Genomic DNA, 25,777 nt, shown 5'->3' with positions numbered 1-25,777 from the left:
GATAGTTGATCACATGTTTTATTGTAGACGTTCATAAAGAAGTGAAATCTGTCTACAGGCATTCAACCTAAATGGAAGTCAACGTTTTAGGAAATTCCCCTTGAATTAAATAACTTTGGAAATTAGCATAGCAACAGGTCAACATTTCGGTGTATTGCATACAACAAGCTTTGTGGCCAACACACGTCTTTGATACTTAACAAGTTTTGTTCAGCAGGGTAATCTCCACATATTAACGCCACTTTGGGATTTTTTTTAATCGTATATGCAATCAGCAGAAATAAAAGCTAATATAGTGCTATAAACAAACTACATTACGGTTGCACGGCTCACAAATGCGTTCAAAAAACGATTGACTTTGTGACGAGGCAACAAGAAGTGGTAAAATGCTAACGGTACGTCCACACAGCAGCTTTTCAAAAATCTTGAAAATCTTGGAGCTGGGCGTGTCTGAAAGTTGGGGATTTTTTGCAACCAAGAACCAATCACATGAATCTCCCGCCCCCGACATACAAAGCAAAAAACCCCGGGGATATATATAAACTCCCCAAACAGGCGAAAACCTACCAGTTTCACCCCCTGTCTCTGCCACCTCCCTCCATGCCTGGTTCCTCCGGTTTGTATCCCGGTAATAGTTCTGGTCGTAAAGAACCGGGTGATTTGCTACCGTAATTTCTCGTTTGGAATATGAGGAAATGAACTGCGGTCTGGTTCTCCCTGCTTACACGTGGTTTGATTGGCTAGCGCTTCTACTGTCAGATTTGCATAAACGTGTTTGATTGGCTGGCGCTTCCAGCTCAGCTTCAAATGTTGAACATTGCTCAACATTGGAATCCTGGAAATCCTGGAAATCTTCGCTTCGCTCCCCCACAATGCAGTTAGGCGAAAAGCGGGGCAAAGTGACGTCATCCCCATTCAAAGTCAATGGGCAGAGAAGCGTTCGTCCAAAGTTGCTGTGTGGACGTACCGTAAGTCTTTCGGGGTTAAGGGCTCACGACTGCACCACTTTATTAGGAGACTATTGGTCCTAATAAAGCAAATCCTTGCATCTACTTCCCCTTTTTTATTCAAAAGACTAACATGACATTCAATTGGGCTAATTTCCTTGAACAATAATGAAAATTCTTACTTGCTGATGTCAGGCTTATCTTTTTCCCCTTGCTCTTGCTTTTCCTGCGAACAGAAGATAACAGATGTAAGTGTTTGAAAGAAATGAACGTGATTACAACATGTGTGCCTGCAGGGGAGGTGGTACATATGGTTAGAAAGTAAAGGGAGAGTGAAGTCAGTTCCTCCTCAGTGCTGATACAGTATGCTCCCAGAAATACCCCAAAAAGGTGATGACAATTTGATCTCACCCCCATAGAGACGACTGCTTTCTCTGAATTACATAAACATACGACCTGCAATGAAATTCATTTGATTTATTTATCTTTGCCTTGGTTAGAGTGTATTCAGTCTGTTTGTAGAGGACAGCAGCAGTTTCCTTTGGCTGTGAAGTGTCAGTCAGCAGTCATGCCACGCAGAACCACCCATCTATTCACATCCTTCCACACACAAACGCTTTGATCAATGCCCATAATATCAGTGTACACTTACTTGGATTTTCGTCTGCAAGCGCACACAATGGCGGTCACAATTGCGATGGCGGCGACTGATGCCAGGACTGCGATCAGGATAATCCACTTGGTTTCTGAAAAAATAGAATGACGAATTAATTAAACCAAAACTTTGACTCTGTGTTTCTCCAAAAAAAGTTGAAAACTAAAGACATTCAGTCAAAATGTAGTTTAAATCTCTTTTGCACATCTTCCTTATTTGTAAAACAGAAAATGGCTCGTTTGTTAGCCAATTAGCACTACATTGCTAAATAGTTAAATGCACAATAGAGGAATTATTTACCGGGTGTGTACTTTCCCACAAATATATATAATTCCTCTCCAAAACAAATGGACCCATTGAATACATCAAATAAAACACTAAATAAAGAGTATCTGTTTCTCTGATAAGTGCACTGCTGAAAAAACCAGCTTGTCCAACTAACACCAGCCTAACACCAGCTAACACCAGCTAACACCAGCCTAACACCAGCCTAACACCAGCTAACACCAGCCTAACACCAGCCTAACACCAGCCAACACCAGCTAACACCAGCCTAACACCAGTCTAACACCAGCTAACACCAGCCTAACACCAGCCTAACACCAGCCAACACCAGCCTAACACCAGCCAACACCAGCTAACACCAGCTAACACCAGCCTAACACCAGCTAACACCAGCTAACACCATCCTAACACCAGCCTAACACCAGCTAACACCAGCCTAACACCAGCCTAACACCAGCCAACACCAGCCTAACACCAGCCAACACCAGCTAACACCACCCTAACACCAGCCTAACACCAGCTAACACCAGCTAACACCAGCCTAACACCAGCCTAACACCAGCCTAACACCAGCTAACACCAGCTAACACCAGCTAACACCAGCCTAACACCAACCTAACACCAGCCTAACACCAGCCTAACACCAGCTAACACCAGCTAACACCAGCCTAACACCAGCCTAACACCAGCCTAACACCAGCTAACACCAGCTAAACACCAGCTAACACCAGCTAACACCAGCCTAACACCAGCCTAACACCAGCCTAACACCAGCTAAACACCAGCTAACACCAGCCTAACACCAGCCTAACACCAGCCAACACCAGCTAACACCAGCCTAACACCAGCCTAACACCAGCTAACACCAGCCTAACACCAGCCTAACACCAACCTAACACCAGCTAACACCAGCCTAACACCAGCCTAACACCAGCTAACGCCAGCCTAACACCAGCCTAACACCAGCTAACACCAGCCTAACACCAGCCTAACACCAGCTAACACCAGCCTAACACCAGCCTAACACCAGCTAACACCAGCCTAACACCAGCCTAACACCAGCTAACACCAGCTAACACCAGCCTAACACCAGCCTAACACCAGCCTAACACCAGCTAACACCAGCTAACACCAGCCTAACACCAGCCTAACACCAGCTAACACCAGCTAACACCAGCTAACACCAGCTAACACCAGCCTAACACCCAGCCAACACCAGCTAACACCAGCCTAACACCAGCCTAACACTAGCCTAACACCAGCCAACACCAGCTAACACCAGCTAACACCAGCTAACACCAGCCTAACACCAGCCTAACACCAGCTAACACCAGCCTAACACCAGCCTAACACCAGCTAACGCCAGCTAACACCAGCCTAACACCAGCTAACGCCAGCTAACACCAGCCTAACACCAGCCTAACACCAGCCTAACACCAGCCTAACACCAGCTAACACCAGCTAACACCAGCCTAACACCAGCCTAACACCAGCCTAACACCAGCCAACACCAGCTACCAGCTAACACCAGCTAACACCAGCCTAACACCAGCCTAACACCAGCCAACACCAGCCTAACACCAGCTAACGCCAGCTAACACCAGCCTAACACCAGCCTAACACTAGCCTAACACCAGCCTAACACCAGCCAACACCAGCTACCAGCTAACACCAACTAACACCAGCTAACACCAGCCTAACACCAGCCTAACACCAGCTAACACCAGCTAACACCAGCCTAACACCAGCCTAACACCAGCTAACACCAGCCTAACACCAGCCTAACACCAGCCTAACACCAGCTAACACCAGCTAACACCAGCCTAACACCAGCCTAACACCAGCTAAAACCAGCAACCATCTTAAACTGGTCTATGCTGGTTTTTTCAGCAGGGTGAAGCTCCTGCTATCTCGTGACTAAAATCGTTCATCTGGTTAAAATAAATATATAGTGCAAAACAACCAAGATAATGGTAATATGGCATTTAAAACTGAATAAAAAGTAAAATTATGACAGCAGAAGTATAATAAGGAATTATAAATATCATAGTTTTTCACTAGTCATTGGTTTTGTAAATCGAATCAGTAGAGACACTTTTTTCTTGCAGCGTGACTTTATTGAGCTTGGCGTACCCAGTCCTCCTCCGGTTTGTGTGATCTCCACCTCGCAGTTTGTTCCCTGGAATCCGTCCGCACACAGACAGGTGTAGGTGCTGTTGCTGGCCTCCGTACACGCTCCTCCGTTCAGACAGGGGTAACTCAGACAGGGACTCGCTAAGCACAGAACAAAACATTAATTCGTTTTTTGACACATTGATTTGGTTTCTTTCTCTCACAATCATCTTTTTAGCATTTGCGGTGTTGCAGTACTACATAGGGGTGAAGAAATATAAAAATGCAACAGCGTGATTGACAAGATGTATTTTATGGGGGGTGGGGGGTGGGGGGTGTGTGCTAGTGGAGCCTCTGTGGCGTGCTTACACTGTAGGTGTAAATCTACCACTCTGATAAAGGCTAAAAACCAACCACAATGTAATCTTTTGAAAAAATCAGATTAATGTCACAGATTTTGCCATCATTCATTTTGGTTATGTTTTTTCTTTGATGTGAGAAGAATCACATCGTGGCAGAACATGGGCTGAATCAGGAGACTTTACACTGAAATGATATTGAGTAAATGATAAATAATTATAAGCACAAACACGCACCTCTGAAGCAGTCCCGTTTGAAGTCGAAGATGGTGCAGAGGTACCCGCCCTGGCAGGTCTTGGCCTGGCACACGGCACCTGTGCTGGTGCATTCACAGGTCTCCGAGCAGTCCTCTGTCACAAACCTCTCCCCCAGCTGCAGGAGGGAGGGAAAAGAGTTGAAATAAAATCACATCATGACATTGTGACACAGTGATTATAACTCCATAAGGCCTCTCACAGTGTAATATCTGTTGAGGAAGGTGCAGCCGCACTGTGGGTACGGCACACAGATCCCCTCGCTCATGGCGAAGCCCGCGGCACACTGGCACCCCTCTACACAGGAAGTGGTGTCACACTCAGAGGGTGCTGCCAGGTCGGCGCAGGAGGCGGGGCAAGGGGACATACAGGTGGTGTAGAAGCTGTTGGCGTCACAGGAGAGGGCTGGGGGAGAGAGATAACACAACACCATCTCGTGTGAATTATTGCGTGTGTTTTTTATATTGTTTTTCATCGTTTTTTGCGGAGGAAATCTATGTGCAGACGGCATTTGATCAAATTCACATAATTGCAGTGGTGGCAGAAGTACTTAGATTGTTTACTTAAGTAAAAGTATTAATACTACAGTGTAGAAATTGTCCGTGACAATTAACAGTCATGCAATGAAAGTGTAACTTAAGCAAAAGTACAAAAGTAAACATAAATAAACTATATTAACCTGCAGAGTAACTAATGATGTCAAATAAAAATATGTGAGTATAAAGTACAATATTTGCCTCCAAATTGTAGTGGGATAGAAGTATAAAGTAGCATAAAATGGAAATACTCAAGTAAAGTACAGGTCATTTAAATAAGGACTTAAGTACAGTGCTTGAGTAAATGTACTTAGTTACTTTCCACCACTGCATAATTGTGACTTAAACAATTATTACCACACAGCTCTACTCTTATTGACTTGCATACAGTACAGACAGTATTGTGTCTGTGACAGATGGAAGAATGCATCCGAAGCATGCATTCCCAAACAGTCAGTGTTACATGAGTCCAAGCAAAGTCCTCTTTCTACCATGCGCCTGATGCTGAGACCCCTCTGGTGTCCCCCCATGATGTGAGTGCAGGGTGACTCTGTGTGTGCTCAGCCTCTCACCACAGCCCAGCTGCTGCCTCCAGGAGCCCAGCTTGACTCCGGCCTCCTGACAGACTGCCACGTACGCCTCGTAACTGGCACAGCGCAGCACCGCACTGCCCTCCTCCGCACACAGGTCGAACACACAGTCACTGCAAACACACACACACACACACACACACACACACACACACACACACACACACACACACACACACACACACACACACACACACACACACACACACACACACACACACACACACACACACACACACACACACACACACACACACACACACACACACACACACACACACCCCGGTGTGAGCAAATCCAGCTGATTTACAAAGCATTAAACACAACAACTGTACTGTAACTCTCTCCGGTTCCACACACTCCACAGCATACTCACTCCTGGTAGCTTTTAGGTGGCAGGGCGGCATGGCAGACAGCAAACGGGCCCTTCGAGTCAGACAGCGCTCCACACTGAGCCGCACTGTTGTAGTTATCGAGCTGAGCCTGAGAGCAGTCCGATGTCTCAAACCCTGAGTCTGGATCAGTCTCCACCTCTCGTCTGGAGACAAAAAGCCAAAAGGTTGGAAAGATAGAGGACACAGAAAATAGTTATGGCAAAACAATTTTTCCTTTCCATCTTTCCTTGTCCGATGTGAGGGTCTACGGACAGAGGCTGTCATATTCATGCATAAACTGTAAAGCCCCCCTGAGACAAATGTGATATTGGGTTGTTTAAATACAATTTGAGAAATATTTAAGATGTCCCGGATTACCACGAAATGTGGATAGAAAACCAAGGTTCCGAGATTATGAAAATGTTTAGGTATATTTCGTACCCAACATAAAGACTCTCACCTGTTGTACAATGTTAAAAAAGAGTTTTTGATCATTTGTCTTTTCTATAAACTTATTCAGTAACTTCTTAAAGTGTTATATTGATAAATTATTAGCTAAAAGGTTATTACTTAGGGAGCGCAGACCTCTGCCAAGGCCTTTTTGCAAGCTTAAAATGTATTTGAGAATCCTGCCGGTGATTCGGATCTCCTCAAAATTGTTACTGGTTCTTCCGATCCCAATGCTAAATGTTTCCGTCCATAAACGACCACTTATTTAAAGTCAAGAATGTATCCCCATTTCAGGAACCTTGGTGTTTTCCAACATTCAGTCAACATCTCCAGCTTTAGAAGGTGTATTTACAGCTACAGCAGTGACCCTGGTGGTGGTCCTACCTGTGGACGTGGACTGTCTGAGGAAGGTTGGAGATCTTCACTCCCTCCGCCTGTCGGTCACTGACCCTCCAGCTCTCTCCGAAATTGTTCAGGTTCCTGACCACTGATCCGTCGGGCTTCATGTACTCGTTCCTGGTGAGTCCGTCGTAGTTTCCGCACAGCCCTCTGACGGAGTTCTTATAGGTGCTGGGCAGAATGATCTCTGATACAAAGAGAGACAGAGGAGGGGGTTCAGTGGATTCACAAACAGGCCCAGTCTGTCACTGTGGGCAGCTTCTTCTTCTCTTACCTCCACGAATCTTGCCGTCAAAGCGTACAGTGAGTCCGAAGTCAGTGGTGAGCTGGACCTGCCTGGAGTTCATGGTGATGGTCAGACCATCGACTGGACTGAGAGGAGGGGCAACACGCTCACCATTCACCTATAGAGACACAATATTTCAGTATGTACTTTTAGGGCAAAACGAAACAGAAGAAGAAAAACTACGTACCAGGACGGTCTTCCTCTGCAGGAAGCGAACGTTGACGCCATAAACGTCGATGTACATCTGATCTAGGAAGGAAACCCTTCTGTTCCCCCCACGCCTGAGGTTCTTCCCCCTCACCACCAGGGGAGCCATCGAGTTCTGCAGGTTGTGGCCCTGAGCCAGGACGTAGGTGTAGGGCCCTTGGAAGTGATGGGCGAAGCCGTCAAATGTTCGGTAGTGAGGGTCCCCAGAGATGCTGCACTTGTCAAACTCTAGATGATAGTATGAATGAGATGGTGAAAATGAGTTATGACTTAAAAGCAATACTTCTATTTTCCGCCTTGTTCCGACATGTTGGATTACTACAGGTGAAGCGTGGTGGACTCACTGGTGGGTTTGCAGTAGACGTCTCCATATTTGTCCAGAGCACACACTGAGTTGGAATTGCAGGTTTGTGCCTTGCATGTGATTTTGCCACCGAGGTCACAGGTACACATGTCAGTACATTTTTCCTTCAGCCAAGAGTCTCCAACCTGCACACAAACACAACACACAATTTATATATAATATAAATACAATGATCGATTGCTCTGTGTAACAATTTGTATATGATTGAAGTCATATTGGTGGAGCTTCAGTTGATGGTGATAAGACTGACAGGCAACTTGCACCACCAACTGAAGAATAATGTACAAATTGTAACTCAATAAAGGTTCAATGGAAGGATATTGTGATTGCATGACATTTATACATTGTTGTTATTGGCTTTGTTCAATCTGAAGGATTGTAAAAAATGGAAGATCTGAATATATCGGAAATTCGAAAGAAAAAATATTTGAAACTAAGTATGTCATTTGGCATTTAGCAGGTCAGCTAAACATGGAAGAAATGTTGCTTTAAATAAACGTTTCCTTCCATAATTTTGTAGATGTAAGATTAAATAACATTAAATATCATAGATTTTTTATGAAAATGCCTAGGAATTATTTTGGAACTAATACAGTAGATATTACTCTTTTATCTTTAATCATTCTATAAACTTTCTTTCTTTGGGTCATGATCCCAGGCTGGAAACTACAGATAAAGATGTTTTTTTCTGGGTCCATGCTTACATCTATTAATACTCTGTGTATATTTAATGTTCTATATGATCAGATCCTGTTCACAGCAATCGGCCAGCAGCAGTGTGTTTCACTCACATCGTGGTACTCTCCATCGGAGCCCAGACAGCCACATTTGTCCAGAGGAACACACTTGGTGTCACTGAGGACGTATCCGGCATCACACTGACAGCCCTCCACACAGGAGGTGGGGGGGAGGTGGCAGGACATGGGGAAGAGGTCTGAGCAGGTGGGGGGGCAGGGGGCGGTGCAGTCTGAGTAGTGGCTGTTAGGAGGGCACGGCACGGCTACAAAGAGGGGAAATTAAGTATGAAAATCAGAATCCCTTTGTCAGCAAAAGTGAGATAGCAGATAAAAGGCAAGCAATAATAAAGTAGCTAACAGGTTATATATGAGGAAAAAGCACACATTAGTAATAAAAAATAAATAATTCTTAGTCTATGGCTAAGAATGAAACCAATTTAATAAAATAAGAATTATAGAAAATTATGGTTAGCACGTTAAAAAAAGGTTAGGATTAGGGTTAGGCAATAAGAAAGAAAAACACTTTTTTTGGATTCACACCAAAAAAAGTGTATATATTGCATATTACAGTTGAATAAAAGAGCAAAACTGGAAGGTTCATTCAAATTGTGAACGAGTGGGACTTGACGTACGACAGAAGGTGTTGTTCCTCCAGCTGATGGTGACCCCGGCGCTCTGGCAGGCCGCGGCGTAGGCCTCCACGTTGTCGCAGAGCGTGGCCTGCATGCCGTTGTACTCGCACATGTCGTAGATGCAGTTACCCAGGAAGGCCTCGGGGGGCACCAGTGAGTGGCAGGGCTGGAAGCGGTCGGAGAGGATGACGTTGCCACACTGAGCCTCGTACAGCGTCTCTTCTCCTGTGGTGCAGTTAGGGTGGATGTCTGGGCGAGTGTCTGGCTGACAGCTTAAGGGAAGAATGTTGGAAGAATGGTTAAGTCAGGAATGTCAGGGCTGCTCTAGACCTATCCTAACCTTAACACTTTTTGAAAAGGGCATTTTTTATAATCTACTCTCTTTGAAGTAACCATAGCTGAAAACTCAAAAGGGTGACGCTCTGACGCTGCGTTGATGCTCTTTATAATGTGGAAGTGGCCGTGGTTGAATCTCAAATGGGTTGGAAAACGTTAGATGCAGCCTGGTCTTCTTGATTGTATTCCTATGAAACTAAACTGCAGTCAGTAACATTTAAAAAATTGCTCATGAAATTGCTTAAGAAGGAGGACAGGATGGATGGATGGGTCGTGTGCCATGTGTAAGGAATAGTCAACATGGACTTATTCAAATCAACATATGTAGCTTAACTTACATAACAAAAATACCTATTCAAACCGAACCATAATCTGTTACTAAACCTAACCAAGTACTTTAGTTGTGATTTTTTCTTGTATATTGTTCACCATGTATAACTGCAACTATAATCTGGGAGGAAACACATTTTCCCTGACACGTAATGCAGAATGCAGATTAGTTTAGTGGCGATGTATAAGGCACTGACCCGGGATCACTGTCTCCATCTGACTTCCAGCTGTTGCCCAGTTCAATCACATCCTTGGCTGGTTTCTTGTTGGGCATCAGGTTGTCATCAGTGGAGTTGTGGTTGTAGTTGCCACACATGCCACACAGCTAGAGTGGAGAAAGGTTGATATGGGTTAAGGTTGCATCTCGTAGCATATTCATGGACAATAATAATACAGTTAGAATGGTACAAATTAGTCTTTGGTGCAAGGAAATATGTCTATGTCTTCATACCTTGTTGTAGTATTCTCCGGAAACAGTGATCTCTAGGTGATGGACTCCGTCAAACTTCACCTGTAGACCGAAGTTTGTGTCCAGCAGACTGTAGGACCCGCTGCTTATCACCTTGGTTCCGACCGTGTCGATGGAAAGTGGTGTTCGCACCCTCCGGCCATTCAGCTAACACAATATGCAAAGAACAGACATCAGTCAACATGGCTAGCATTACATTAAAAAAATCTGGGTCGATTTATTATGAAAAAGTATCCTTACTGTCACTCTGCGGCTCTTCTGCAGTTCAACCACGTTGTCAAAAGGCAGGTAGACTTTGACAGAGCGAATATAGGAGGCCTCTGGTTGGCCACGCTCCTCGTTTTTAGCCACGATCTTGAAGGGAGTTACCCTGGTCGTGTTACAAACCTAGAGGATACGGAAATATTTAATTTCAAGCAATATCTTTTTTTGTCTCACAAAACAGACACTGGCTAAAACATTTCAGACGTGTATACATTTAAAAAAGTAATGTCCGCATACCTCCACAAGTGTGTAAGTGCAGGTGCCCATGTACGTGTGCATCACACCATCAAAGGTGTAGTAGTGAGGGTCTCCAGCCACGTGACACACTCCTTTTCCTGAGGTTTGGAGAAAAGAAAAAAAAAATGTCGATTGGTTTAAAGAATGATCAAACTACAAAAAATACGAAATGTTATAGAAAGAAATACTTCACATTTTAACTTTAGGTGTAATAACGGTGTTGGCTGGGTTACTTTAAAATGTATTCCGTTACAGTTACTGGTTACCTGTATGAAAATGTAATTTTAGAATCACAATATAAAAGTAATGTTACCTGATTCCTTTCCATTACTTTTGGATTGCCTCAATATCAAATGCAATGCAAATAAATTCAAAATATATCAATAAGATGGGTCTTTACATAAGTGTATAATGTAGACAACAGAACAATGTGACCTTGGAAAAGAAGAAACCAAGATTTAAAGGTGTCATCTTCAATTATAGTTAACGCCTACAGAATATTAGTTTAAAATACGATTTTAGTTAATTAAAAACCAACACATACTTTGCATTTCATCACTAATGTGTCCACCAACTGCAAAGGAAGTAGTCAAAATAAAAAATCTAAAATGAAAGGCAGTATGTCTACCTATGATACAGTTATGTTGTTTTTAATCCTGATTACGTCATCCCGTTACAGATGCGGGATTGTAATCAGATTGTAACAGATTACAATCTGTTACTGCCCAAGCCTAGTGAGTGATGTTCAGTGTACCTGTAGAGTGGCAGTCCAGTACTCCTTCTACGACCTTACACTCCTGAGCGGGGCTGCACTGCCAGGGCTCGCATGTGATGTTCTTGTTTCCGTTACACTTACAGCGCTCTGAGCAGTCCGTCTCTGAGAACCAGGTGTCTCCAACCTACACACACACACACACACACACACACACACACACACACACACACACACACACACACACACACACACACACACACACACCACACACACACACACACACACACACACACACACACACACACACACACACACACACACACACACACACACACACACACACACACACACACACACACACACACACACACACACACACACACACACACACACACACACACACACACACACACACACACACACACACACACACACACACACACACACACACACACACACACACACACACACACACACACACACACACACACACACACACACACACACACACACACACACACACACACACACACACACAGAAACAGTGCACATGAAAAGCATGTTCAAACATCTCTCTTTAGTCTAGTTGACAGCATAGTGAGCCCTGAAATGTTGAGTACACCAAAGTGTTATGATAATGTTTAGTAGGGTCCCCAGCACATAGAAACTGCCGGATGCCAACATGCATATGTTGGACAATTTGCAGAATTAGCACAAGTTGTGTTAAGTAGCATATGCAGACAATAGCTAAACAATTGCCTGGTCGATTTCGACCATTCATGAGTGGTCTTGGAGCTATTGAGGATGTTGAATCAAAGTTGTGGCTCTGTCTAAAACTTGACAACAAATTCGTTAAAATACACACTACAAACAAGGCCACCTTCTGGTTCAAACTGCCATTTTTGACCATGAACAAATCAGAAATAAAAAAACACTCCAAAATTATCCAAATCGACCAAACCATTTAAAAACTATTATCCACATAATAATGTTAATTAATGCAACTTATCCTAATTGTGCAAATTGTCCAACATATGGAACATTTCAGGGTTCAAAATACTAGGGATGCTCCGATCGATCAGCCGCCGATCGATATCGGCCGATACTCACTCTCTGCCGATCGATCGGTGCTCTCTAAAAATGCCGATCGCGAGAGCCAATCGCATGACGTAAAATTATGACATAAAATCATAGCGTAAAATACATGACACTTTTCTCTGTGCGCGGCAAAACAAGCTCGCCAGAATGGCTTCACCAGTCTGGCAGTATTTTAAGGTGTCCGAAAAAGACAATAAAATAGCGGTATGCAACCTGTGTGTGAAGCAGAAATCCTGCAGCTCCACCCGCTGTGACGGACCGGTGAGCGGAGCAACACACACACACACTCAGAGTTAGACCTAACAACACACTTAGCTATTTTATCTATCTCTCGAACAAGCTAAACTAGTTTAGTAGTAAACTACATATATTTATTCTTCACTGTCTGTAGTGGTCACACACTGCATGAGACGATACTGCCAGGCTGTCAGGAGAGTGGGAGAGAGAGAGTGGGAGAGAGAGAGGGGGAGAGAGGAAAAGAGAGCGCTTCCGCTCATTTCTCCTGTGTTATTATCCAAAGTTAATGTAAACTTGAATAATGTACTTCATTTGCGATCGGTATCGGCCGATACTGATTCCGGCGATCGGCCCCAAAATTGGCGATCGGAGCATCCCTACAAAATACTATCCGGAAGCCTCCACCCTCTGCACTCACCGGCCTGTACTTCCCGTCTTCATCAGTGCATCCACACTCGCTGATCGGGACACATTTGTCTCCGCTGAGGACGAGGCCGGGGTTGCAGACGCAGCCCTCCACACAGGGGTAGTTACAGGAGCCAGGGCTCGCAGGGTCCTGACAGCTGGGCTGGGAGCAGGCGGGGCCACATGGGTTGTACTGACTGCCGGGGGGGCACTTCAGGGCTGGAGAGAGGAAGGCAGTTGCAATGCAAAGCGTGTTTTTCTTTTGTAAATATTTGCAGTTATACAGCTTTTTCCACAAATGCAAATCCACAATAGTTTTTCTCACACTCGCGACTCTCAATGTTGTTGTACTGAAAATTGTTTGGCTTTTTTTAAGCTTACATACTAGCCGAGTTCATGCTGTTCTAACATTTTATATTCATGGTTGATTGCACTTATTGTTATTCACTTTAGATAAGCGTCATGTAGGAGCCAATGAGCGCTCATGGTGTAAAGGTAGGAACCAATGTTTGAATCCGGTTCCGCCGGAAGGACAATGCGTTTTTGACCACACACCCAGGCACACATACGCAAACACGGGAAACTAAACTGTAGTGTTTCTAAGTATCATTTTTTGTACAGTAATGAAATCAGATAAAAGTGGACAACAGTAATGGAAAATAAATGGACTGAGTGTTAAGTTGGAAACTTGATAAACCATAAACCTATTACCTGACATGCTACAGTGTGTGTACTTTATGTAAACAATAACAACACCTCAGTGGCCTACAGCGTCGGCTTAGCCTCTACACGTCAGTTATTATTAAATGTAATGTTATTTTGGTCATATTGCTTACAAGGGTGATGGCATCCTGCTCAAATGCCTAATAAGTGTGTCGAAATGCTAAATGGCAACATGTCCATATGTAGAGCACAGCAAATTCGAATCCTGCTGATTAATTGTTTAAAGATTGAGCTGAAAGTACTTGGGAGGGTCTGAACTGACTTGTTTTTTGCATGACCAAGATCTTGGATCTTGTGTCTTGTTTAACAGCGGCCTATGTGGCAAGTACAGAAGCTAACAACCAAATAGCTGTGGACCAAACAACCATATCGCTGTGGTTTTAGATACACTTGGTGCTAATGACATGATCGTGCTATGAAGGTCATTTCTGTTCTTCACACCGACACACAAACTTACGACAGAAGGTGTTATTCCTCCATGCGATGGGGACTCCTGCGGAGGCGCACATGTCGGCGTAGCTCTCGATGGCCTGGCACAGGGCCACGGTCTGACCTCCAGTGCCACACATGTCGTACACACAGTTCTCAAAGTATGGACTGGGGGGCACCATGGAGTGGCAGGGCTTAAAGATACCTGAGGTCGAGATAAGACAGAGACATAGTTGAGGGGAATTGCAGACAAACTCATTTGGCTAAACGGTCACTTTCACATCGGTATCGGCCGTACCGTTTGGATCTGTGATCATGCCGCAGCTGGTGGGCTTCTGAGCCTCTGCCTCCACCTTGTCATCACAGACCTCCTCTTCTCCACCATTGGTACAGCTGGAGAAGAGGCGGATGATTAATTCAAATGCAGTAAAGTGCTGATTTTTGTCTTATGTGTTTACGTATTAATCACTGTGACTCACTCAGGTCGAGGGTCGGGAACCTGCCAGCTGTCTCCCAGCTCGTTGGTGTTAGCAGCCGGCTTATTGTCTGGTTTTAGGTTGTCATCTTTGGAGTCTCCATTGAAATTTCCTTAAAAATACATAAAGACTCAGTCAACATGCTGAAAAAGGTCTGGTAGTTTTGCTTTGGAGAACCGCTGTACACTTAGTCAAATACAGTGGAAGTAGCACTTATAAAGGATTGGACAAAAACGTTGATGGAATCAGTTCAATAGTTCGAATAGTCTCTGGTTTACTGTAGTATCAGGGGCCTGAAATGGGACCCAGCTCTTACCACACATGCCACAGAGCAGGCCGTTGTAGGAGGTTGGCAGGGTGACGTCAGCGTGGTGGTTACCATCGAAGCGCACCCTCAGGCCGAAGTCTGTCTCCAGGACGATGAACTTGCCACTCAAGTAGATCTTAACTCCTCTGATTGTGGAAACAGGTGGAACGACCGCTGTTCCATTCACCTGAAGAACACAGCGATGTGTCAGTTTTTGAGCCAAAGAGTGTCTATATGGAGCCATCATTGGTATTCTGTAGAATTATGGTTTAGTGACCCGGGAATATCTTTGTGGCATCCATTACAAAACAGGTCACATTTTTCAAAGACTATCAAAGGTGCTTCAAGTCTTCTGTTTTATTCTCTTTAGCTTAGGGTTTTTTTTCCTTTACGGAAATATAAAGAATTATGCGTCCAACTATTTCTAGCAGGCGCAATATTGAAACTGACGTCACACCAACATCAATAACATCTACTGATTAGCTACACTTAGCTAATTATGTAGCTAAGTGTAGGCTAAGCTAAGTCCTCTTGAATTCTCCCATCTTTCATTGTTCTGATGATGTTTTTCAGCGAGGTCAAGGAGAAGTAATTACAAAAAGACATAAAATGTACAGTTTTTTTAAAGCACCACTTGCTCTGTAAGGCAGCGTACCTGGACTTTGCGGCCCTTCCCGAAGATGAAGGTCACTCCGTTCACGTTGATCACCACGGTCCTGACGTAGGAAATCTTCTTACTCCTCCCTCTGTGCTCGTTTTGGGTGTCCACAGAGAAGTAGGGCATGCCCGAGGACTCGTTGCAGGGTTTGGACAGGGTGTAGGAACAGGCCCCCATGTAATTGTGGGTGCGTTTGTCAAAGGTGGTGTAGTGGGGATCACCAGACACAGAGCAGATACCACTTCCTGTAAAAGAGAGGGAGGAATTTAGCTATGTATATGTTGCATGCATATTTCCTACATTTTATCACAATTGGAATTCTCAACAGTGGTGGAATAAGCATTCAGATGCTTTTTTTGAATAACAGTTCCAATACATTATTGTCAAATTACTTAATTACAAGTCAAATCTTACTTGAGTAAAAGTACAAAAGTATTATCAACAACATGTACTATAAAAAGTTAAAGTGATAATTGTGCACAAAAGGCCTTTATGTATGTCTTTACTTATATTTATATATATTTGACATTTCTAGATTATATTGTTGCATCAAGTACGTTTTTAGTGTTGTACAAAAACAAAGTTCTGATTGACTTTTTTTAAAATGTTTAAATAATTTCAAATGTATTGGAGTATACTTACATTATTTCCCTTTTAAAGGTAGTGGAGTAGAAGTATAAAGTAGCATGAAATGGAAATACTCAAGTAATATAGTACCTTGTGCTTAAGTACAGTACTTGAGTAAATGTACTTAGTAACTTCCCACCTCTGATTGTGAATCAGTGAATCTCAATAACTTGAATGGAAACTGATCCAGAATCCAGTGCTTGATAAAGAAATAGTCCACTGAAAATGAGTGTGCGTTGTACCCAGGGGACGGCAGTCATATTCTCCCTCGTGCAGCTGGCAGCTCTCAGTGGATGGTTTACAGCTGGTGTTTTGACACTGGATCGAACCTCCACTGTGACACACACACTTCTGCTCACAACCCTCCAGGTACCAGTTATCATTCACCTGAAACACATAAATGAAACATTATACGACCAATTTAAATGCATCACACGTCCAAAGACACACCAACATTGTTTAGATCAGATCAATTAAATTGTGGTAAACTAAACAATACTGTCATTTTAACATTCAAAATAAACACCAGGTGTGTTCATACTTATGGGATGAGGCACTTACAGGGTGATAGTTTCCGCTGGGGTCCACACAGCCGCAGTCTTTCAGGGACACACACTTGTCGTTGCTGAGGATGTAGCCCGGGTTACACTCGCAGCCCTCCACACACACGTCCTGACAGCCGGGAGACCCCCCCACACCCAGGCAGGTCTCGGGACAGGAGCTCACACACAGAGAGTAGGAGCTGTTGGGGGGGCAGGCCAGGGCTGCATGGAGGGACAGAGACAGGGTGTAACAACAGTGTTATTCTGGTGTAAAGTTGAGTATTTAAAGGTGGGGTCTATGGGGATTAAATATTTTTTGGAGCCAGCCTCAAGTGATAATACGAGTAGTTGCAGTTTTTGGCTCTTCCGCATGCTCAGTGCTGAAGTTTGCTGCTTTAACTTTTGTAGTTGTCAGAGCTGTTGATGTCGCCAGGGAAAAGAAAGTTTGGGGCTCTCTGCTGGAACTGCTACCCCCGCGACCCGACCACGGATAAGCGGGAGAAGATGGATGGATGGATGGATGAATCAAACTTACAAACTGTCAGGTTGTCATGCTGGCAATTTCAATGCTAACATGCTAATGTTTAGCCTGTATCAAAGTTGAAATAGTAATATGATGACAGCGTGGTGCTGTATTGCTGGCAATGTCAATGCTAACATGCTAATGTTTGGTGGAGTAAATTTGCGTCAACCAATCAGAGGGTCAGTGGTCAATTCATCCAGCCCTAAGAGTAAACATGTCGAACGGGCCTTAGGTAGGAATTAAATGTGTCATAAATATCCAGGGAATCCCAAAAGGTCTTCTGGGGAACATTAATGTTTGTACCAAATTCAATGACAATTTATCTTAAAGTTGTAATTTATTTCATTCTGGACATGATGGATCAATCACCCACCCTACAGCCAACCGTCTAGTCACTAAAATGAAATACAGTTACATTTCAATTACTTCTATCCGATTCCACAAAATAAACATAGTACCTTTCTGTTATAGAAGATTGATTTTTACAAAATAGACTTTTCAAATCCGTCCGACTGAAGAAGGAGGCCTTCAGGGATTTGTTATCCCGGGGGACTCCCGAGGCAGTTGCAAGGTACCGACAGGCCCGAAGGGCAGCAGCCTCATCCGTGGCCGAGGCAAAGCAGCGGATGTGGGAGAAGTTCGGAGAAGACATGGAGAAGGACTTTCGGGCGGCACCAAAGTTGTTCTGGAAAACTGTCCGACACCTCAGGAGGGGGAAGCAGGGAACCATCCAAGCTGTGTACAGTAAGGATGGGACGTTGTTGACCTCAACTGATGGAGTGTTAGGGCGTTGGAAGGAACACTTTGAGGAACTCCTGAACCCGACAACTCCGCCCTCTATGTTAGAGGCAGAGCTGGAGTATGACGGGGGATCAACGCCAATCTCCCGGGGGGAGGTCACTGGGGTCGTCAAACAACTCCACAGTGGCAAAGCCCCGGGGGTGGAAGAGATCCGCCCGGAAATGCTGAAGGCTCTGGGTGTTGAGGGACTGTCATGGTTGACACGTCTCATCAACGTTGCGTGGAATCGGAAACAGTACCGAAGGAGTGGCAGACCGGGGTGGTGGTCCCCCTTTTCAAAAAGGGGGATCAGAGGGTGTGTGCCAATTACAGAGGCATCACACTACTCAGCCTCCCCGGGAAAGTTTACTCCAAGGTACTCGAAAGGAGGGTCAGGCCGATTGTCGAACCTCAGATTGAGGAGGAACAATGCGGATTCCGTCCTGGTCGTGGAACGACGGATCAGCTTTTTACTCTCGCAAGGATCCTGGAGGGGGCCTGGGAGTACGCTTATCCGGTCTACATGTGTTTTGTAGACTTGGAGAAGGCATATGACCGGGTTCCCAGGGAGTTACTGTGGGAGGTGCTGCGGGAGTATGGGGTGAGGGGGTCTCTACTCAGGGCCATCCAATCTCTGTACTCCCAAAGCGAGAGCTGTGTCCGGGTCCTCGGCAGTAAGTCGGACCCATTTCCGGTGAGGGTTGGCCTCCGCCAGGGCTGCGCTTTGTCACCAATCCTGTTTGTAATATACATGGATCGGATTTCGAGGCGTAGTCGTGGGGGGGGGGGGGGGTCTGCAGTTCGGTGGACTAAGGATTGCACCACTGCTTTTTGCAGATGATGTGGTTCTGATGGCTTCATCACCTTCAGCACTCACTGGATCGGTTCGCAACCGAGTGTGAAGCGGCTGGGATGAGGATCAGCACCTCCAAATCTGAGGCCATGGTTCTCAGCAGGAAACCGATGGACTGTCCACTCCAAGTAGGGAATGAGTTCTTACCCCAAGTGAAGGAGTTCAAGTATCTCGGGGTCTTGTTCTCGAGTGAGGGATCAATGGAGCGTGAGATGGGCCGGAGAATCGGAGCAGCGGGAGTGGTATTGCAGTCGCTTTACCGCACCGTTGTGACGAAAAGGGAGCTGAGCCAGAAGGCAAAGCTCTCTGTCTACCGGGCCATTTTCGTTCCTACCCTCACCTATGGTCATGAAGGATGGGTCATGACCGAAAGAACGAGATCGCGGATACAAGCGGCCGAGATGGGTTTCCTCCGCCGGGTGGCTGGTGTCTCCCTTAGAGATAAGGTGAGAAGTTCGGTCATCAGGGAGGGACTCGGAGTTGAGCCGCTCGGAGTTGAGCCGCTCCTCCTTCGCGTCGAAAGAAGCCAGTTGAGGTGGTTCGGGCACCTAGTTAGGATGCCACCTGGGCGCCTCCCTAGGGAGGTGTTCCAGGCACGTCCAGCTGGGAAGAGACCAAGGGGTAGACCTAGGACCAGGTGGAGGGATTATATCTCTTCGCTGGCCTGGGAGCGCCTTGGGATCCCCCAGTCAGAGCTGGTTGATGTCGCCAGGGAAAAGAAAGTTTGGGGCTCTCTGCTGGAACTGCTACCCCCGCGACCCGACCACGGATAAGCGGGAGAAGATGGATGGATGGATGGAGACTTTTCAAATTACTGGAAAACTCAAGGTTGGGGAAATATTTTCCAAGGCCCATAAGTTTGACCCAGTTGATCAGCTCTGTCCTGACTGAGCACACGCACCTGTAACCTTGGCTGCTGTGCTCTCAGTGTGTTGTCTCCCTGTTCCTGCCTGTTGGCGTCAGCTGATAGAGGTGTTATGATTCTATCTTGTTATGCACAATGTTGATTATTCTCTCTGAACTAGCTAAATACACGGGTCTGGGGGTAGAGTTCTTCAGAATTGACGTGGCAACTCTACCGTGAAGTCAGAACCTCTCCGGCCGAAGCTCCGAATAAACCGTCAGTGTTTGACATCAAAGCTCCAGCTCTCCTCGTGTCTACTTTGAGTCGGTGACTCCTCCTGCTTTGCTACACACACGTTTCCCCCACAAAGGCAAAGCAGAGAAGACAAAGATCCTCTAAGGAAACACTGAGTTAAACTCACGGCAGAAGGTTGGAGTCCTCCACTGGTGGACTTTGGCCCCGGCGCTCTGGCAGACGTCAGTGTAGGCCTGGAGCTGGTCACACAGAACATGCTGCTGGCCATTGAACCGACACATGTCGTACACACAGCTCTGGAAGAACGGAGTGGGGTCCACCTTGCTGACACACTCCCTGGATAGAGAAACAACTCATAAGGTCAGGCAGATGGTCCAACACAGTGAAAAGACACACTCATGACATAATGCCCATTTCACATGGAGCATTCTCTTATATTCGCTCCTTGACACCATTTTTGTATATTCCTTAACAACCCAACCCAACCCAACAAATGTTTTACATGAACAGTATGTACAGTATGTGGGTGTTGTGATTCAATGCGATTATTGGAATTCTTTATTATGTAAAACAAACTATAACTGTAATCTGGAACAGATACATGACTTATTGTCGTAAAGATAACACAATCTGTGTCTCCTCCACGCTTTCAAAATAAAACACCCACTTTCTAAATTGAACCCATGGGAGTATCTACAGCCACACCCTCTAACTACCCTTTGTCCGGAGCTGTGGATGTTATCTGATAAAATTCAAGATACATAAGTGCTGACGTTGCTAAGAACAGGAAGTGCATAGATACAGTAAATGTATAGGTTGAGAAACCAGAGTAATTAAAATGTATGACAGAATGCATACAGTACAAACTGGATGATATTGTTACTGTTTCATTTAACTTTTTCAATATTTATTATTCTACTTGAAATGTAAAATGTTATCATATAATCAATTCGATTAATTCATCACATGTTAAAAATGTATAACTCTAGTTTCATCATTATACATTTTGAACATGCATTTCGATATATTATGAAAGATTTTGAACAAAAAATAATATTTTATTCGAATCCAAAATGTAACAGAATGTATAGAATGGTAATAAAATAACAAGGATTCTCGGTCATTATTGCAAAGATTGGATTTATTTTCAACATCTAAGAATAAGAAGATACATTTGTCTTATTCTTAAAACAATATATATGGTACCAGCTGCTTTATGCCCTTTTCCGGTTAGAACCAATACAAATAGTTGCGAGCATTTACCTGATAGAAAAAACACACACTACCTAGTTGCATTATGGGAAATGTAAAATCTGAACGTTTTTTGAGCCTTAATAAGGACTTTAAAAATGATATGAAAATAAAATGGGATTATTCAGATATCTGTATCTCAGCAGGGTGATTGTTTTAGCTCAGGTCCCTTTAAACTGCCCCTGCATCTAACAGTTACAGGAAGTGAATAATTGGGAAGAGAAAACCAGTTTCCTCACCTGAAGGGTCCTGCAGGGTCTTTGATTTTGCCACATTTGTCCGGTTTCACCACCTCAGCCTCCAGTTTTGGGTCACAGTCTGGGTCCGGCTTGGTACCCGGGGCACACCTGATCAGCACAAACATACCAACAGGGTCAAGTACAAATAAACAATCAACTGTCCTTTCAATTTGATTTGTTCTCAGGCACTAGTTCAACCTACATTTTTGGCAATATAACATTTATATTCTTATAATAATGTATGTAAACATAAAGTTATTATTTGATCAAATAACATGTTTTTGTGCTTAAAATAGCCCATTGCACAGTATAAATCCATACGTGTGTAAGAAAATATCACTCGTCACCGGCTTGAGCTTCAATATCAGGATACGTGTATTTATTATCCTTGCAAGAATGGAAGTAGTCATCACATACAGAGCTGCGGGACAAAATAGTGTCCCCAAATAGTGTCCTTCACATGCTTTATATACAAAAGAGGGTGTTACAACAATTACATGTATACTGTTTCAAAGCACTTGACTGTCTACTCCATGATTTCCTGTTTGTGTTTTTTTATCATGTTCTGTTGCCTATTAGCTTTTTTTTTTTTTTAAACGTACGGTGTCCTTGGGTGTCATGAAAGGCGCCTACAAATAAAATGTATTATTATTATTATTATTATTATTACTGTTTCAAAGCAGTATTCTTTGCTTAGTTCAGATTAGATAAGGCCTACGTAAGCAATAAACATGACAGTCATATGTCTGTCTCCATAGAGGCTAAATCATCATGTTAATCACATAGCTATCATATGCCTAAAACAGTCCTGATGCTCTTCTAGGTAATCATACATCCTGTTACGTACACAGCTACCTAGGGCCTTTGTTATCATGTGTACTCTGATATTTGAAGAGTACATTCAGTATTTTCCCAACACAATGTATAGCTCATATAATGTGTTTCTTTAACGTTCATTCTCAAACTGTTAGTAACTCAGTAGGTTATAGTGTCCATGAGCCTATCACATGTAGTTCAATCACATGCTCGGACCTTAAGTGCATTCCAAGAACGTTCAAAGAAAATTCCAACATGAAAATGAAACTCACGTGTCATCTTCATCCTCTTCCGTCTGCCAACTGTTCCCAAAGTCATTGACATTTCCTACCAGAACGCCATCTGGTTTGGTGAAGTCATTGCCTGGTTTCCCATCGTAGTCTCCACAGAGGCCACACATCTGGGCATAGTAGGAGCTGGAGGGACAAGTCATGATGGAATTAAGAGATAAAGAGGAATGTCTTAGGAAGACTTAAAAGGTCAAAAACCGTTTGGCCCTTGGATGGAATTCTGGAGACATAATGCAGAAATCTCTTCCTGTGCGTCAGGGCATCATCAATGTAGTATTTATATAAAACTAAAGAATGTTGGGATTGAAGATGTATTAAGAATAGCAGATCTGTGTGACCTCTGACCTACAGTTTGAAAAGATGCTTATGTGACTGATTTCTTAGGCAGCTTCCATGAAATACACCTAAACCCAGATTAAACTGATTTATGGCAGGTTATAGCATTTTATACAATTGTATATACCCAGCCCATATCATTCTGTTTTTCACGGTGTGCTTCAAACAGCTACATTTGCAGCCTAAATTCATTTGTAAAGTTCATAATTTCAACAAAAAAAAAGTTGCAAATGTATCCAGAGCTACATAAGATGTATAATATGTTATCATTTTGCGATTTTCAAAGAAGTGTTTTGCCACTTTTAAGTTGATTTAAGGGTCCCAGAAAAGTCTGTTTACTAGCTTTTTTTTCTCCAAGTCCCACAGTTTAGATTACTAACCTGGGAACTGAGATCTGGGCGTAATGGTTTCCATCCCAGCGCACCCTGAGGCCGAAGGGCGTCTTCAGGGTGATGTACTGACCCGCCAGACTGATGGTGATGAGAGGGGAGGGGGAGTTAGGGAGGGCCACTCGCAGTCCGTTCACCTGGGGGAAGAAAAGAACATAAAGACGGGGTTAAACAGAACTACCGGTAGCTAAGCCTGGCACTAAGCTAATAATGGGCCACAGTAACAATTGTGAAATTGCACTTATCTGCTGTGCTAAAATATCTGAATGCTTACTTTATTGATGAGGGTCATATGTTAGTATCACATTTTAGTATCAAAAATGTAAACATTGCCCCAAGCCTAAATGTCTTATTTAACTCTGCTAGGTAGAGATACCAAAGGTGTGTTAGTTGATAGAAATAGGCGTGTGTAAGTTGGTGGGCACATATGTCCATTCATTGAACTGTTAAGGTCTTTTTGTTGGGGTATTTTAACATATTACAATTATTTTGTTAATATTGTGAGCTAATTTTTATTATTTTGAATAGTAACTGTATTTAGAGATTCATTTGTTTCAAATTCAATTGTTTTTATTTTTAACAAATGGTAGATATTGTATTTAGTTCATGTTTTCTGATGCTTTTTAAATTAAATTTTCAAATTGTTTCGTTTCGTTTCGCATTTTAAAATGCTAATGTTAAAATAAAAATGAAACCAAGAAATACCTAATTTTAGAACATGTTTGTTTAAATTAAAAGATATGTACGTACAGGTGAGGCATTGACATTTAATTTTCTGCACACACACAGGGATTAAGATCTCTGGCTGGATAAGATGACGGAGCGTTGACACTGACGGATCAAGTAGCTGATATGACGAGGAGAAAGAGGTTAGCAAACGGATTTCTAAGATTATGGCATTATAAAGGGATACAAGTCAAGGAGCGCGGGCGGATAAGATGAAATGGAAAGGTGAAGAGGAAAAGGGAATGGCTTTGTGCTCACTAAACCAGAAGATTAAGTGTGGTGTGTGGAACATGGATACACACAGTCATCCTCTTCTCAACTTGCTAAAGTATTTTTATAGACACAAATACACTGTGTGTGAATGTTAACTTAACCCATACTGACCAGCGTTCTCCTGGCCTTCATCAGGGTCACAGTGACTCCATTGACAGTGACGTAGAGTTTTCTCAGGTAGGACGCACCGGACACGCCTCTCTCCTCGTTCTTCCCCTCCACTGAGAACCAAGGACCTGCGGAACGTTCAAACACACAGAATATCGTCTTTTGTTTTTGCTTCGGGCTCGACTCGGGTAGTGCTCCAATCCGGAGGCTGTGGATTCGCCCCCCGCCCTTACATGTCGATGTATCCTTGGGCAAGTTATTTAAGCCCAAATGACCTCCGATGGCATGACCACTGTGTGTGCATGTTAACTTCCTTTAGCAGATGACACCTTGCATGGCAGCGCCCGCCTCTGTATGAATGGGTGAATGATAACTTGAATATGTGAAGCGCTCTGAGGAGTCGCAAAGACTGGATAAAGCGCCTCAGAAATGAAGTCCATTTACACCAATGTGGATTCAAAGCATGTCTAAAAACTGTGAAAATATGAAACAATTGAGTCTAAAAGTGGAAATGACATAAGCAAATGATGTTACTCTTGGAAATATGGCTTTCTTTTGATTTGTTTTCAATTTCCAATATGGTTTTAGTGCCACCTTCTGGTGTAAGGACATCAGATTTGATAGGATAACAAAGTTGATGTGTGCAATGTGTTGTGACAAGAATTTGGCAGCGGTTATAGAAAGTGACATTCCATCTTTAAATATCTGTTCAGCTTCAATGGAAATGGCATGGACCTTACCTCCTGTGTTGTTCTTGCAGGTCCTGGCTAGAGTGTAGGTACATGTTCCCATGAAGCTGTAGAACTTCTTGTCAAACGTGTTGTAGTGAGGATCTCCGGACACCACACAGTCCTGAGAGCCTGGGAGAGGGACATGCACAGAACATAGTAAGACTCATGCTGTTAACATTAAACAACTTGCATTAGGGAGAAGTTGTTCTGTGTGGTAACAAAGAATAAGAGGTACTCAAATTGTACCCTGCAGAACACCTGAGTATGATGTTTCAAGGATTGGATCTTGAGTCTAAAGCTCCTCAAACAATGCAACATACAG

At 43.8% G+C, this 25,777-nt stretch overlaps 1 protein-coding gene across 1 annotated transcript in view; it reads right to left on the bottom strand.

Moving 5' to 3' along the window:
* The window catches only part of zanl (zonadhesin, like), a 36,773-nt gene that overhangs the window by 827 nt on the left and 10,169 nt on the right, over window positions 1-25,777 (bottom strand). Inside the window, 33 exon segments of the mRNA XM_034106590.1 lie at window positions 1,130-1,173; window positions 1,359-1,403; window positions 1,600-1,693; window positions 4,021-4,161; window positions 4,596-4,731; window positions 4,816-5,018; window positions 5,722-5,852; window positions 6,116-6,277; window positions 6,948-7,149; window positions 7,237-7,366; window positions 7,436-7,683; window positions 7,800-7,944; window positions 8,611-8,819; window positions 9,189-9,460; window positions 10,052-10,179; window positions 10,306-10,470; window positions 10,564-10,710; window positions 10,825-10,922; window positions 11,579-11,723; window positions 13,293-13,498; window positions 14,460-14,636; window positions 14,730-14,824; window positions 14,911-15,019; window positions 15,224-15,401; window positions 15,870-16,117; window positions 16,742-16,886; window positions 17,061-17,263; window positions 20,463-20,632; window positions 21,787-21,894; window positions 22,875-23,018; window positions 23,609-23,754; window positions 24,728-24,852; window positions 25,465-25,584. Of these exon segments, the coding sequence (XP_033962481.1) occupies window positions 1,130-1,173; window positions 1,359-1,403; window positions 1,600-1,693; window positions 4,021-4,161; window positions 4,596-4,731; window positions 4,816-5,018; window positions 5,722-5,852; window positions 6,116-6,277; window positions 6,948-7,149; window positions 7,237-7,366; window positions 7,436-7,683; window positions 7,800-7,944; window positions 8,611-8,819; window positions 9,189-9,460; window positions 10,052-10,179; window positions 10,306-10,470; window positions 10,564-10,710; window positions 10,825-10,922; window positions 11,579-11,723; window positions 13,293-13,498; window positions 14,460-14,636; window positions 14,730-14,824; window positions 14,911-15,019; window positions 15,224-15,401; window positions 15,870-16,117; window positions 16,742-16,886; window positions 17,061-17,263; window positions 20,463-20,632; window positions 21,787-21,894; window positions 22,875-23,018; window positions 23,609-23,754; window positions 24,728-24,852; window positions 25,465-25,584 (5,019 nt within the window).

The sequence above is a fragment of the Pseudochaenichthys georgianus genome, chromosome 18 (genome assembly GCF_902827115.2).
Source record: "Pseudochaenichthys georgianus chromosome 18, fPseGeo1.2, whole genome shotgun sequence".
NCBI classification, from domain to species: Eukaryota; Metazoa; Chordata; class Actinopteri; order Perciformes; family Channichthyidae; genus Pseudochaenichthys; species Pseudochaenichthys georgianus.
The sequence above is the reverse complement of the archived record's forward strand: the minus strand, read 5'-3'. Positions and strand labels throughout refer to the sequence as shown.